Genomic DNA, 15,503 nt, shown 5'->3' on the forward strand with positions numbered 1-15,503 from the left:
TGCGCCCCAGGGTGGCTGTGGCTACAATGTAGCTTGCCATCACGAGTGTGTGAATGTGTGTGTGAATGGGTGGATGACTGGATGTGTAAAGCGCTTTGGGGTCCTTAGGTACTAGTAAAAGCACTATACAAATACAGGCCATTTACCATTTACCATTCCAGATGTTGGACCATTGAGCTACTAGTTGTTTTGATGTTAGTCTTGATGTTGGGTGTCAAAAAATCCATAGATTATCCATATATCCTCTTCACGTACCAATCTCACTAGAACTACATGCGTAGTAGCATGCCAACAATTTCCTATTCTCATTCCTTGTCCCCAACTTACAAATAGGTATTCACTAGCTGGGCCCACGTCCTCATTTTAGGTTTGACAGTGTTTTAGTAGGTAAAGGTGAATGCTTTGACTTAAATTGAGCTGCGGTTTGGGGAAGGCCCTGAAGGGGGCTGGCGATGGCACCCGGGCCTGGCAGATCCCCATGCACTAAATAGAAATGAAGAAGTTAAAGAATTGAGATCAAGGAGGGAGGGAGGATGAGGCACGTGAACAAGGATGAACAGCTTGTAGAACTCGGGGAACCTATTGTGGAGACTCAGAAATTCTTTTATTGCTGCCATATAACCTGCATTATTATAATTGCATTAATAACATGTTTTACAGCATTATGATTAGTAATATTTCTTACAGGGTTCATATTGCATTGAAGATGTTTGTCATCACATTAACCTTTTCTATTTACAGGCTTAGTTGTGATTACTTTACACACGTTGCATATCTGTGCTGATTTGGAGTTGATGTTTTATCCAAAAGGGTCTTAAGTTTCACTGTAGAACATAGAAGGTTGACTGCATGCATGCTTACAATACACATAAATTTAGTGACAGGTCTGAGCGAAGGCCCAAGTGTCTTCTGCTTCTTTTTGTAACCTGTTGCCCTTTGGTCTACTTGGTAACTGATGACCAGAGTTAGTGACCGGCCTCAGAGACCCTGGGGGCTTGAAGTTTATTTGGTAGGTGTTATAGAAAAGAGAAGTTATATGTCTGTGTCTAGCCATTAAAAATGTACAAGATGTACCATTGTCTGTAAACAATGACTGTACATAATGTATTTTTGACCTGTATTTGACGCCATGGGGGGGGGCGGATACCCCATTGCTTTAAAAGTGTTCTCCACATGTATTTTTAGGAGCTCCTCTCATGCTTATTGGGAACCAGGTAAAGACTATTCCAGAACACAACACACGTACCTTAGCAGCCAGACGTAAGAGACATATTCTGGCCAAAAGAGGGACCCAGGGTACACATGCTTATGATCCTCGCCTGAACTCACCGACTTGGATAGACTCCATAGGAGTGCCCAGGGGAGTTCCAGACGAGTACAAGCTGGTAAATCCGGTAGCTGCAGGATTTGAAAGTATATTTCTTTGGGTAACGCCTAATAAGAATGTTGACCGCATTAACTATGTTCATTACAACTTGCTGAGACTCTCTAACCTAACCAGGGACGCCATGGTGGGGTTCGTAGAACAATTGGGTCCAAGTTCGCTGATGGGAGTGCAAAATCGAATGGCCCTGGACATGTTGTTGGCAGAGAAGGGAAGTGTGTGTGCCATGTTCGGAGACATGTGCTGCACCTTTATCCCCAATAATACTGCCCCAGATGGCTCAGTAACCCGAGCTCTGGAGGGCCTGAAAACTTTGTCTAAAACCATGCATGAGCACTCAGGTATCGAAAATACACTGGTGTCCTGGATGACCTCTGTGTTTGGACGATGGAAAGGTGTGGCTATGTCAGTGATGTTTTCTTTGACTGTACTTTTGGGAATACTGGTCATTGGTGGTTGTTGTATCATTCCTTGTGTCAGAGGATTGTTGGTAATGATAATGGCGAGGGTTGCGAACCCCGGACGGGTGGAGTCCATCTACATGATGGACTTAGAACCCATAGAGTGGGGCAGGGAGTGATACAACACGAGGTATGGTGACATTCCTTGTTGGAATGTCAAAAGAGGGAATGTGGAGATTCAGAAATTCTTTTATTGCTGCCATATAACCTGCATTATTATAATTGCATTAATAACATGTTTTACAGCATTATTTGATTAGTAATATTTCTTACAGGCTTCATATTGCATTGAAGATGTTTGTCATCACATTGACCTTTTCTATTTACAGGCTTAGTTATGATTACTTTACACACGTTGCATATCTGTGCTGATTTGGAGTTGATGTTTTATCCAAAAGGGTCTTAAGTTTCACTGTAGAACATAGAAGGTTGACTGCATGCATAATTACAATACACATAAATTTAGTGACAGGTCTGAGCGAAGGCCCAAGTGTCTTCTGCTTCTTTTTGTAACCTGTTGCCCTTTGGTCTACTTGGTAACTGATGACCAGAGTTAGTGACCGGCCTCAGAGACCCTGGGGGCTTGAAGTTTATTTGGTAGGTGTTATAGAAAAGAGAAGTTATATGTCTGTGTCTAGCCATTAAAAATGTACAAGATGTACCATTGTCTGTAAACAATGACTGTACATAATGTATTTTTGACCTGTATTTGACGCCATGGGGAGGGGGAGGGGGGGGGGGGGGGGGGGGGGGGCGGATACCCCATTGCTTTAAAAGTGTTCTCCACATGTATTTTTAGCAGAGAGAGAGAGAGAGAAGACTAATGCTGTAATTTCTTGTTCTGTATTAATAAACTCACCGTTTGATTGCACTTTTCTGGGGCCTCCGTGGTTTGTTTCATTGCTCTACATTGATCGATTTCGCAACACTATGTAGATGACAACCGGAAGGAGCGTGTTTGGAGGTGTGGTCCTGCTCTTGAAATTCCGATACATAATCTCCAATACAATCTACTTGAGACAACTGTTGTTGTGAATTGGCACTATATTTAAAAAAATGAATTGAAAATTGAGGCGAATATTGTAAATTACATTTGTAACAAATCAACTTAAACATGTAGGAGGTTATTCCTCACTATGTCTTGTATTATGCGCTTTATTTGCTTCCAGATAGTGAGCTCTTAATGTTCCTGCATAGTAGGGCATATGATGCAGTGGTTAGCTGACACCTCACAGCAACAGCTAAGAGGTTCCACAAAAAACGCGAGCTAGGAACTTTTATGTCCAAACACAAGTGTTCAGCCAGTTGGTGATTCTAAAGTGGTTAAAGTTCATAGGGGAAAAAAAAATTGGTTAATGTGGCTATAAAAATTTGTGTTTCAGTGGCAGTGTCAGCATGGTCACAGTGGCTCAGTTTATAAAGCTGAAGTGAAAACAGGATTCCCAGAATCATTTCCATATTGAGGAAATTTACAACCATTACAGCCAAATCCTAGACAGAAAAACAGAATCAGTGCAGCTCCCCAGTGACATTTTTAATCCAGTTGAAACACAGCCTCATACACTTAAACTTAACAAATCTTTACATGTTTTAAAAACAAACAGAGCTTCTTTGTTTTCTTTGACTGGGTACACATGAGTTCCATGTATTATAGATCCTGTTTGACTGCTGCTATAATGTAAAAACAAAAAACTTCTCTTTCAACACGACTGTCAGGAGATTAAGATTTTGCTGCAGGGCACTACTGGCACTGTCATCTCATCGAGGGCTACTTTAGTGTTCAAGTAGTACAAAACAAACAAACAAGAAAACAGCCATAAATATTTCTGAAAATGTTGTGTTTTGTTTGTTTTTTTCTCCACATCAATCTGTGGGCTGCAAGTAGGGGTGATGTGGGCCGCAAGGGGCCCCTGGACCGCGGGTTTGAGACTCCAAGCTTAGAGGCTTTAGAACAGCTTTTTTTACTAAACCCTTTTTACTTCATCTATTTTATTATATATAAATCTTTTTTTTTTTTGATTGTATTTAGCATTTAAAGTTTTTAACAGAAACTTCACATTTAATTACAAAGGGGTATTTTTTGTTTTCGTTCAGAACAATGACAGTACTGCAGGCCCCACACTTTGGGAATAGCTGTTAGGACTTTATTTAATTTATTTAGATGTTAAATATTCACTTTACTGTATAACTGCTTTAGATCCAGATCATTTATTTTTCTAATTATTTTTAATTTCTTTTAACTTTGTCATTTTGTCATTCCACTTTAAAATTTTTGTTAGAGATTTTTTTTAATGTTTTTGCCAGTGTAACATGCAGATTCTGAATTTAGGTATAATGTCTCATCTGTTCTCTGTAAATGAAGTATAACAGTATTTTGTATAAAGATGAGACAACCGACGTATATTAACACAGCTGATTCTGTATGAAGAGCATATAAGAACTACAAAATGAGCAGTTAACAACAGAAACAAATAAACAAATAAACAAATAAAAAACAAACAGCTAGGTAAAACAGATGAAACCATCAAGACAGAACATTTCAGAGCTCCTGTTTCACCGACAGCAAAGTGTTTCTACGGTGAAACCAGAAGTTTCTCCACTTCCTCTCTCATCATCTGCAGCTCCACGGCGATTATCTTGCATTGGCTCGATGCTTCTTTAACACAGCGGAGAAACTCTGACTCGTCTGCCTCCATCTGACTGTCGTTCATCGTTTTCTCCATTGCGTTCACTGCAGCCAGAGTCTTTGCAGTCTGATTAGCGACGCCTTTCACAGCGTCACAGGAGGCCATTTGGTCACAAATCTCTTGCACCGTTTTTAGCTCGTCCACCAGCGGTTTGATGCTTTTAATGAAATCTGCTCCAGTTTTCTGCATGGTGACTACTTCTTTCTTTAGCTTTCCATTTCCTTTTCGAACTTTTGTTTTAGAAGGAAAATCAATGGCTTTTCTGACTAGATAAACTGCAGCTTTTGTAGCATGCAAAGCACCAAACCCACCACCCACAGCACCACCTGCTGCACCAACTGACCCGCCAAATGTGCTACCAGTTGCACCACCAATGGCAAAGCCAACAGTAAACCATATTGAATCACTCACGATCCCATGAACTTCTCTACCTGCTGCTAGAGCTGCAACACCAAGTAATCCACCAATAAGCCCCGAAAATGCTCCTCCCACCACTCCCCCAAAGACACCGCCTACAAAGCCCACAGTTGCACTAGCTGCATTAATGTTGCCACAAAACTTGGCATAAGTTGCTGCACTAACTGCTCCCAAAGCAGCCCATACACCACCAGTAACACCCCCAAAAACTGTACCAATAGCCCCTCCAAACATACCTAACAGAGCCTGGGCCGTCTTGTCATCAAAATCCTCATGCTTTTTATCAACTAGAGCTGCTGCATGCATGAAATGCTCAGAAGCTTGCTGAAGATCATCTTTGCGTTGGCCATACAGCCTCACAAAATTCTCCAGACTTGCTCTGAGATTTTTACTGATGTCAGCCGAAGTGTTGAATCTAAATGTGCTCCACATTTTTAAGTTTCTGCTGCCGCCCCCCAAAAAATCTGAAGAAATCTTGGTGATCAGAGTCGAGAGTTCAGGTCTTTAGAAGTTGTTTAAGATGCGTGAATCGAGGCTTGTCTTTGAAAAGGCAGAGGTTAATATTTTTTTCTTCCTGCAAGTCAGAAACAAAAATATCTGAAACTTGTGAGATAAACTACCATAAACTAAAAAGTTCTGTGCAGAAAAAATGCTTCAATCAACTTGATCTTTTGGGGAATCTAAACTTTTTGGTCTAGACTGGGGAAAAAAATGTTGTAAACAAAGAATGCTTTTAGAAATATGATTGTTTATTGGCCCCAAATGTATTCTGCAGCAGGACAACGACCCCAAACACACAGCCAAAGTCATTAAGAACTATCGTCAGTGTAAAGAAGAACAAGGAGTACTGGAAGTGATGGTTTGGCCCCCACAGACAACATCTCAACATCATCGAGTTTGTCTGACATGAAGAGACAGAAGGATGTGAGGAAGCCTACATCCACAGAAGATTTGTGGTAAGTTCTTCAAAGGGTGGTCACACCAAATATTGATTTGTTTTAGATTTCTTTTATCCATTCACTGCATTTTGTTGATTGATGAAAATAAATGATTAACATTTTTGCAAGCACTCTTTGCTTACAGCATTTTTTCCTCACCTGCCTAAAACTGTTGCACAGTCCTGTATATATGGACTGCTTTGTATGCTATGCCTTCTAATAGGGCATAGCATAAGGGAAGCATGAATATTATAAAAACAACTGGTCCCGACACAGAACCCTGTGGAACCCCATAACTAACATTAGTGTGTGAATAGAACTCCCCATTTATATAAACAAACTGGAGCCTAATTTTTTAAATTAAATTAATAATATAAATATTAATATATCTAATATACATTAATAATTATATCTTCAATATTATTGTTAATCTATGAATAGTAGAGATGATGTTCAGAGTAAAATACTTCCCACTGAATAGCGTATTTTTAATGAATGAGACTTGATCTGTGCTACACATCCGTAGATCTCTCTTCTTGACTTTTTGAAAGTGAAGTTTGCCAGTTTAACTCTAGCTGTTATTTCAACTCTGCACAGGTAAATGGACTGGTTTATCAGTGGCTTCACTTTGAAACTGAAAAAATCTTAAACAGCTGAAGAATTCTAAGGCGTGCTTTAAAGGACTTTCAGCAGTATGTGCAATTACGCGTTCGCTGCATGATGAGCGGCTTTTTTGTATAAGTTGAAGTTTCCCTCTTTTGGCCAACGCTGTTGTTAACGTCTGTTTACAAACTTCCTTTCCAGTTTGTTGTTATAATTTTTTTCCTTCTTCTTTTTAATTTTTATCAATCTAAAAAGTTATGACACTGTACCACAGACTAATGGGACAGGAGTGCAGAGGCTTCAGAACGTGCCCTAGGATCCACAGTTGTTTAAGAGTTGCTAAACATTACACTAATCTCACAAAGCAACCAATAACTGTGGACTCTGCAAATTATATGGTTTAAAACAGGTTTCCTTTGACCGACGCCCTCCAAAGTGTCAAAATTAAGGTTGATTCATGCGAGCAGCTCTGAGAGCAGAGGTACCTGTAAAATCGTGAATCTGCGGCAGCTCTTCACAGAGCAGGCACTTTTACTTATGTGACGGCGAGGAATTAAGTTGCGCAAGTGGCAATAAATCTTCAGAATATGTTTTTTTTCCTCGAGCTTGGCTTTTGACATATATAATTGCACACAAAGCTGCTATTGGATCCCTGAACAAGTTAACTTGATAGTTTTGTGTTAAATTGAGTCAACGAGCTGAAGTTTTTGTCTGGAAAAAAGTGTACAAAGCATGAACTTGTTATCAATGAGGAATTAAATTTGACGTGCCGCTAACAAGGAAGCAGGAGTTTCAATTCAGTGCTTCTGTAAGTTCATCTGTACTCACTGTCTGTCGACTGCCCCACTTATTTCAATGAATCTCTGACTGCTGTCGGCTCAATGATGCCTAGAAAGGCGTCGTTCACATGGAATCAGATAAAGTAACGTATGCAGAGCGTGAGGTTTGTTCAGATGAGGAAGCAGGAAATGGAAGAGTGAAAGCAGGGAGGGCCGGGCTGTTACTAAAACAGTCCCAGATGCCTCTAGGGGGAAAAAAAAAAGGGGGGGGGGTGTTTCAGCATGCAAAAGTAAAAAAAAAGGGAGAGCAGTTGATTGTAAGTGATGTTTAAGCATTAAAAAAATAAATAAAACTGTAAAAGAATATAATGTTGATAAAGAGGTTTATAAGGTGTGTTTTTCAGGAACTGAGTGTCTAAAATCAGTCCAGCTGAGCCGGAGGGGTCCGCCTGACAGCAGAGGCAGAGGATGAAGGTCAAGCTGAAGTCTGCTTTGCATAATAACTCACTTTCTGCTCTTTGTGGAGCTGATTGAGTCGCGGATCATCTTAAGCCTCTGGCTCCTGTCCCTGAAGGTAAACAAAGAGCTCTTTAACACTGATTAGTGTCCACTGACACTCTGATCCCAGCTTCTGTTCATTAGAAAGCCAAAACTAGTGTGCACACATATTTTTATAAAGGAATACAGGTCTTTGGCTAATTCACTGATCTCTAATCTTCTGCAGAAATGGAAACGCACAAGACCCAGAATTCAAGGATCAACTGAGTAAAAGCGTCTACATACAAAAGGATAAATTAATGCATTCAATGTAAATGTTACCAGATGCTACCAAGGTTAGACTTGATGAGCAGGTGAATGCTTGAGCTTGAAATGTGCTTACAATGATTTTCAAAAATGAGTCAGAAGTAGTTTTAGTTTTATTTATTGATTTTTATCTCAGTTCATGTGCATTTTTTCACCTCAGGTTTTTGGACTTTTTCCTTCCAAAAGTATTCTGAAAAATTGTTATTTAAACATTCCCATGGCAGTAAAGATACTCTTATACTTTTATTATGTTCTATCATATATTTGTATATTGTTACATTAGAAAATGTTTGCATTAAAAAAGGTTCATTTTTTGTCTACTCTGTGTACAATGTGAATGAGAGTGAATATCCCTCACAGTCACCGCTGCCACTGAAGCCCCGCCCACCTGCAAAACAATGTTTATTTTAGAGGATTAGCAAATCAGAAGTAAGTCAGCTAGAAGAGAGAAGCTCTTTAAGCCAAAAGGGGAAACAAACCAAGTTCTGTTTGTTTCCTCTTTTGACAATTGGGCTGCAGCAAATAGAGAAGATACAAGTTATTTTATTTCAGTGGAGTTTTAATTTCTGATTTGAAATAAATGATGCTGTAAATTTAAGTTATGATTCTTCACACAACGTTTGTTATGTGCCATTGTTCTTTTTTTCCTTTTTACTACAGCTACAGCTCTATAGAGGCTGAATCATGGCAGTCCCTGTTTGTGGCCCTCTCACGATATTGAACTGGAACAGTAGTCCCGCCCTTCCACTCCATTCTTTAGCTTTCTGATTACTCAGATATTACTGTGCCTTCTTCTGTGTGAGAATCATCTAAAAACTAAGCACCAAAGGAATCACCGAGGTGAGAGCAGTTACTGGTTTATTGAAACACTGAGTACAGGTGAACATTGCAAATTCAGTGTGACTTTTTGAGGTCTAAGTCATCATTGTTGCAATAACAATATCAGGATATCTTTTTTTTTTTTATTGTTCTCTGAAGTATTTCAGTCAGTGAACAATGGAAATAATAATTCTAGTATGCATTGAAAACTGTTTAGACTTCAAAAACCAAAGACTTCAGACTTGACTTGAACTTGCACAACAAAGACTCAGAGTCGAGGTTTGGGACTCGAGTCTTGCATCCAGCTGTAACAAACAAAGTTCATCAAATTTATCAACTTCAACTGAGCAAGTTTTCACTTTCCTTTACTTGTTTTTATTCATGTTTATTGCAGCAGCCCTCTTAATTGAGTGAGCTCTAATTGTGGTGCATCAATACAGCACAAACCATATGACATAACAAAGTGTTATGGAGAGACTATTTGGTGTTTATCGGACATTAGAACATCAATTTCAGCTGTTAGAGACTTGAGACTTGCAAAAAATGACTTTTTTCTTTTTCAGCACTAAAACATCAGATTTTATTCCTAATTTACAAGAATCTTTTGCTTTGTATCTTAGTTAATAAGCTGCCACACCAACTTTGTCATGGCTCGGGTTCAACTTCTGAGGTTTTAGTCTTCATCAGCAATGACCCAAACATTAATCCTAATAAAACCAAATATGTCGTTTTGGGGATTTTTTGGTTTTATTTACATATTCATTATTACCAGTTAGACCTCAGAGGGTTAATATACACTTTAATGTCAACCTAAAACTCTGTCATAAAAAAAAAACAAAAAAACAAAGCTGTTGGAAAATGTAAAAATTGCAGTAGGGATTGATCAGGAATGCAAACGGACATTTTTTCTCACTTCCTGCTCCACAACTTACTGATTGGAATTTACATGGAGGAATGTAATGTAGTCACTTCTGTCATCATTTATTCTGTTCAAGAGTAGATTTTACTGAACTGGCTAAAACAGGCACTTCAACAAACATCAAATAGAATCTTTAGGAATTATAAAACTACAAAACATTAAAAATAACAAGAACCAGAACTTGGTACTTGGAAATCATAGACATCCACCAATGCCAATAATGTTTCTTGTAATTTTAAAGAAATGATTACAATAAGTTTTGTTTGCACATGCTCCAACACTTCTCCATGTTTCTTAAACATCAGTCTGGGATTATCTGGTAAATTACCAACACTGAAAGGGTCATGAAACTGCTGGGGCAGGCAGGAGAAAGGACCCAAATCCAGAATTCAAACATGGGAATGAACTGAAGGAGGCTGCTTTATTGCAGTGGCAAAACTTACACAAAAAACACTTAAAAAAACCAAACTAGGTCCTAAAAACAAAACACTGGGAAACTAGGGATGGCGCTCTCAGGGAGCCCAACAGGAGAAACCCACACAGCATAAGGAGATGACGCGACGGATGATCTGATATCGTCGTGTTGGTGTTGTTCCCAGATCATCATGAAAATGTTGTTCCAGGTTTAACATTGCAAGTGACCAATCACATTGTTGTGACGTTATTCTTTGGCGCGCCAAGCCATTCGTGCATTTATGAAATTCCAATGTTGCAAGGACAATATCAATTCTGCTTACTGTTTATTAAAGGGTTAGGGTTAGGGTCGCGGTCAGGGTCCGGTTTCTCGCAGCTTAAGTACAGTTTTTTGTTTTACGGCAGTTTTTCCCAAAGTCGCAAAAGTATGACGTCACAACATTCTGATTGGTCACTTGAAATGTTGATCCTGGAACAACATTTACTATGTTGATCTGGGAACAACACCAACACGACGATATCAGATCGTGCTGACGCGACACTGACAGAGAGAAACACAGGGCTAAAATACACTGAGGGATAACGAGGGAATGGGACACAGGAGGAGAGCACAGCTGGGACTGATCACATTTGATAAGACTAAGAGGAAGCTAGAGACACAGACGTGAGACAAGGGACCGTCAAAGTAAAGTGGCATGAACACAAGGGGCGCACAGAGACCTAAACACTGGAAAAAACAATAACAAAAAACTAGAAACTCTAAAAATTGATAAACACAAAACATAAAGATGGAGTCATCAGACTCCGGGCCATGACTGAAAGAGTTTGATGTGGATGGACCTCAGTCACGCGTTGGTCCCTCAATTGGCACTCAGTGATATGCACTCTATAATATTTTCATTTACTCATTTTGTCATTGCATCACATCCAACAGTTGATCTGCATGAAAAAAGTCATCTTTTAATGCCAATGGAAAGAAATTCAAAAGTTTTTTATTTTTGTTTTTTTTTTTTCCATTGGACACGTGTGGCCATCTATCAACAGGCATTTTATCACGCTCTCAGGGACTGACAGGCTGGCTGACCCTTGGACAGTCTTGCCACTTATGGGTCATGTCACGGTATTTGTGTTTTAGACTCTGTCATTATATTATTTGATTATTCTTGCTCATAGTTTTGGTTTTCTTTAGCTCTTAGTGATTGTAGTCCTTTCCCCCCTTAGTAGTTATCTTAGCATGTGTGTAAGTCTCACCATGTTACTGCTTTCAGTGTTAGTTCCACGTTTCTAGTTTCTTAGTGTTTTAGTTCTCGTTTTCCAGTGTTTTGTTTCTAGTTGTTATGTTCTGGGTCTAGTTTTTTTTTTTTGTGAGTTTATGTTATGTTTATGAACAATTCTCCCCAGTTACTGTGTTAAGCTTGTGTGTCCTCAGTCTGAGTTTCGGTCTGTGTTTCCTGTTTTATTTTCATAGCCCTTGTCCTATGTCTGTGTATCTAGTTTTTCTTTCCCTCATTTTGTTATGTCTGATTAGTCCCAACAGTGTTTCCACCGGTTCCCCATCCTGTCATGTTCCTACCTGTGTATTTTAGTCTTCCCCTGCTCGTTGTGGCGTCATACCCTCTCCGTGCTGCGTTTTCTCCTTGTGTTTATGGTGGCTGTATTGGTGGAGTATGTGGCACTTTGGGGGCAGTTTGCGCAGCAGCTTTCGGCTGGTTTTGTGGAGATGTTGACGCGGTCGGTGCAACTGTCAGCTTTGTGAGCAGTTTATTTGGGTGAATACTGGGAGGGGCATTTTCTGGGGCTGCTGGCAGTTTAATGAATGCTGCTAGTCTAGCAGCTGGTAGAGAAATTCACGGCGTGGTCTGTGATGTGTTATGGTTCACTGTTGGCTTTGCAATCGGTGGTACACCAAGCGGTGCTGTTGGTGGTGGATATGGCGCACTGGCTACGAGAGCCAGAGTTTTTGTACTTGGAGAGTTAGCCAGTTATGGTTTTAAAAAAGATCAAGAAGTGGGAACGACACAGAAGAGCAGAGGTGAAACTAAGCTGAAAACAGTTCAAGAGATTTGGGACAAAATGACCTCTACTGATGCAGGACAAATTACAGAGACACTGACTGCTGTGACTGAGACAGAGAGGACTGTGAGCCACGGTCAGACAGATTCTGATGGGTCAGAGATCTCCTCTTAAACAAGCATTGAGCCAATGAAAGAAAACCCTGGAGCTGATTTAGAGGACGAGAGAGGAAGGGGAGGAACTTCGGGATTCTCTGAAGAACAGGAGCCCAGACCTGCTTTTATTTTCTTCCAGCTTTAGTATGAAGCTTTATTATGGAGCTGTTTATTTTATTTTTGTTATTTTAAGCTGATTTTTTTGTAGTTCAGTTCCCTTCATGTATATCAAGCTCTTTTGACTTTTTAAACCTGATAAAAAATTTGTTGGAGATTTCTGTAGATTTTCAAAATGCTACCACACTTGATCTAAACATACTCTGGAGTTATTTGTTTTTACTGTTACAAGTTTTTCATAAATTACCAGCAAACATTGTTGCCTGGTTATACTCTGTGATAATGTACCGCTTATACATGATTGGCTCCTGAGGACAACTGAGCCAAGATGGCTGCCAACTCTTCATGCTTGTTTTCTTGACACACCTGTGTTGCTCTTCCCATCCTATTTTTTTTTTTGTGTGTGTGTGAGTTTGAAGTTGTACAGTAAGTAGATGTGAGCTGCATTTTATTTTGAAAACCTTTCTCTTGTTACTGTCAGTTTCAGAGGTAAGCTGTTGTATTTTGGTTTCAGTTCATTTCACCTTAATTCATTTTAATTCTGGCTAATTTGCTTTAAATTGAGTTGAATTATTCTAATTTGTGATTTGGTTTTTATCGCACCAAATTACAACAACATTTGTCTCAAGGCACTTTATGTAGGATAGGTACTTTATTGATCCCTGGGGAAATTCCAGATTCTCTGCAGCTCAAACACATATAAACATACACTAACAGAAATCAAAGTGGCTACACCAAACTACAAACTACATACACAAAGAAACAGAAACATGTGTCATATAAGCTGTGCAAATGGTAGTCTAGCATCCTGACTACAATACAGTAATATTCTACTTGAATTTCAAAAGCTTTGCACTGGTAGTCTAACCTTCGTAGCCCAGAAAAAAAATACCTGTGTAATAATAGTAAAGTAAAAACTATGCCCTACAGTAAATACATATATAAAACAGCAGTAGTGGGGTGTAACCAATAGAATTCCCCCCCACACACACACACACACACAAATATTAACAGTCCTTGAGCGTGTATGGGCAAGCTTGTGAAAGGGTATTATTATGCCCATTAGTCCGCCTTACCACCGCACCTGAGTGTTGTGCTGTATAGCCCGTGGCACAAATGACTTCCTTAGCATGTAAAGTTTATTGCAATGTAAAGAGCCCACAATATTAGAAAGAAATCCCCAACAATTAGACAACATGCTGTGAGCAAGCACTTGGTGACAGTGGGAAGGAAAAACTCGCTTTTAACAGGAAGGAACCAGGCTCAGGACAGTGCAGCCATTTGCCATTACCGATGCCATTACCTGGTGAGGGGCAAAGTAGACAGAAGAGGTAAAGATACACCATGGAAGACAGCCACAGTTTTAAAATAACTAAAGATTAATGATCCAGCCATAACTATATGCTTTATCCAAAAAGAAAGTCCCAGATATTTATTAAAGGTGTGCATTGAAGGACATCCTAATGAAAAAATGAATCCAAGACTCCTCACAGTGTGAGGCCAAGGTAATGCCATCAAGAATAGGTCTATGATTAGAGACCATTTTCTAAGATTTTCATGGCGAAGTGAGACAACCTCAGTTTTATATGAATTTGAAAGTTGGAAATTGTAGGTTATTCAGGCCTACATGTCTTTAACACATGCCTGTAGTTAAATTGTTGTGTGCATCTGGATTCACGGATAGATAAAGGTCAGTGTCATCTTAATAGCAATGAAAATAATACTGCCCAAGGGAAGCATGTATAATGTAAAATTAACTTTAGTGTGTGAGGAAGACTCCCCATTTACGTGAACAAATTGTAATCTGTTAGAGTGATAGGACTGAAACCACTGCAGTGCAATATCTTTAATACATAGAGCATGTTGTAATCTCTGTAGTAACATATTATGGTCCACGATATTAAATGCTGCACTGAGGTCCAGCAGGACAAGCATAGAAATTAGTTTAATATCAGTGTCACTACTTTGATTTGAGGCTCTCTGTTTCAGAGGAGCCACAGTGTCCTGGGTCATACGTAGTGAGGATGTAACACTTTTATGTCATTAATCAAGCTCTATGGAATAAGACCTATGTTAGCTGCTCTGCGCTATATTAGCATCACATTGAAGAAAATAACAGTGGATGAATTATTGCCTTAAACTTTGTTACAGCACTACCTACTGTAATTAATGGTATTCCCCACTGCTGTATAATCCATCCATCCATTCGCTGCCGCTTATCCTTTTCAGGGTCGCGGGGGGCGCTGGAGCCTATCCCAGCTGTTACAGGGTGAGAGGCGGGGTACACCCTGGACAGGTCTCCAGTCTGTTGCAGGGCTAACACACAGAGATAGACAACCATTCGCGCTCACATTCACTCCCTATGGGCAATTTGGATTGATCAATTAACCTATCCCCACAAACTGCATGTCTTTGGACGGTGGGAGGAAGCCAGAGTACCCGGAGGGAACCCACGCAAACACGGGGAGAACATGCAAACTCCACACAGAAAGACCCCGGCCTGATGGTGGAATTGAACTCAGGACCTTCTTGCTGTGCGGCAACAGTGATAACCACCATGTCACCGTGCTGCCCTGCTGCGTAATCCATTATTGCAAATTTAAATGTCATGAAGAAATGAGCAGACAAAAGAGGGTTTTAAGGAAACACTGTTAAAAGATCAGTTTCTGTGCCATATGTCAGAACGAGCCCCACAGTGTGATTAAAGTGGTGGGTGGGCTCATTTACATTTTGAAAGAAGCCAATCGAGTCTAATAATAGATTACATGCAGTTCTGAGGCTCTAATGTTCAGTGTCTACACAGATGTTAATATCATCCACTAGATCATCATCATGTTTTTGACGATCTCTTCTGTGTTGCCTCTTTTGTATATTAGCATGGTTGATAGTTACCTTTGGCATTCAATATATCCTTTGTTTGTAGTCTGTTTATATTCTAGTCCATTTTGCTTTCAGAGGTGGCAAAAGTACAGACATGTACTTAAGTAGAAGTA

The 15,503-nt window shown here is 39.7% G+C and overlaps 1 protein-coding gene across 1 annotated transcript; it reads right to left on the reverse strand.

Annotated features, from left to right (window-relative positions):
* Positions 1 to 3,364: 3,364 nt before the first annotated feature.
* Positions 3,365 to 7,511, reverse strand: LOC102080818 (keratin, type I cytoskeletal 9-like). Its single transcript, XM_005453687.3, has 2 exons — positions 7,319 to 7,511; positions 3,365 to 5,523 (listed from the first exon to the last, which is right to left on the reverse strand). Exon 2 carries the CDS (start codon positions 5,379 to 5,381, stop codon positions 4,419 to 4,421), a length of 963 nt encoding a protein of 320 aa, XP_005453744.1. The 5' UTR covers positions 5,382 to 5,523; positions 7,319 to 7,511; the 3' UTR covers positions 3,365 to 4,418.
* Positions 7,512 to 15,503: the final 7,992 nt, after the last annotated feature.

This window comes from Oreochromis niloticus, linkage group LG8 (assembly GCF_001858045.2).
Source record: "Oreochromis niloticus isolate F11D_XX linkage group LG8, O_niloticus_UMD_NMBU, whole genome shotgun sequence".
NCBI classification, from domain to species: Eukaryota; Metazoa; Chordata; class Actinopteri; order Cichliformes; family Cichlidae; genus Oreochromis; species Oreochromis niloticus.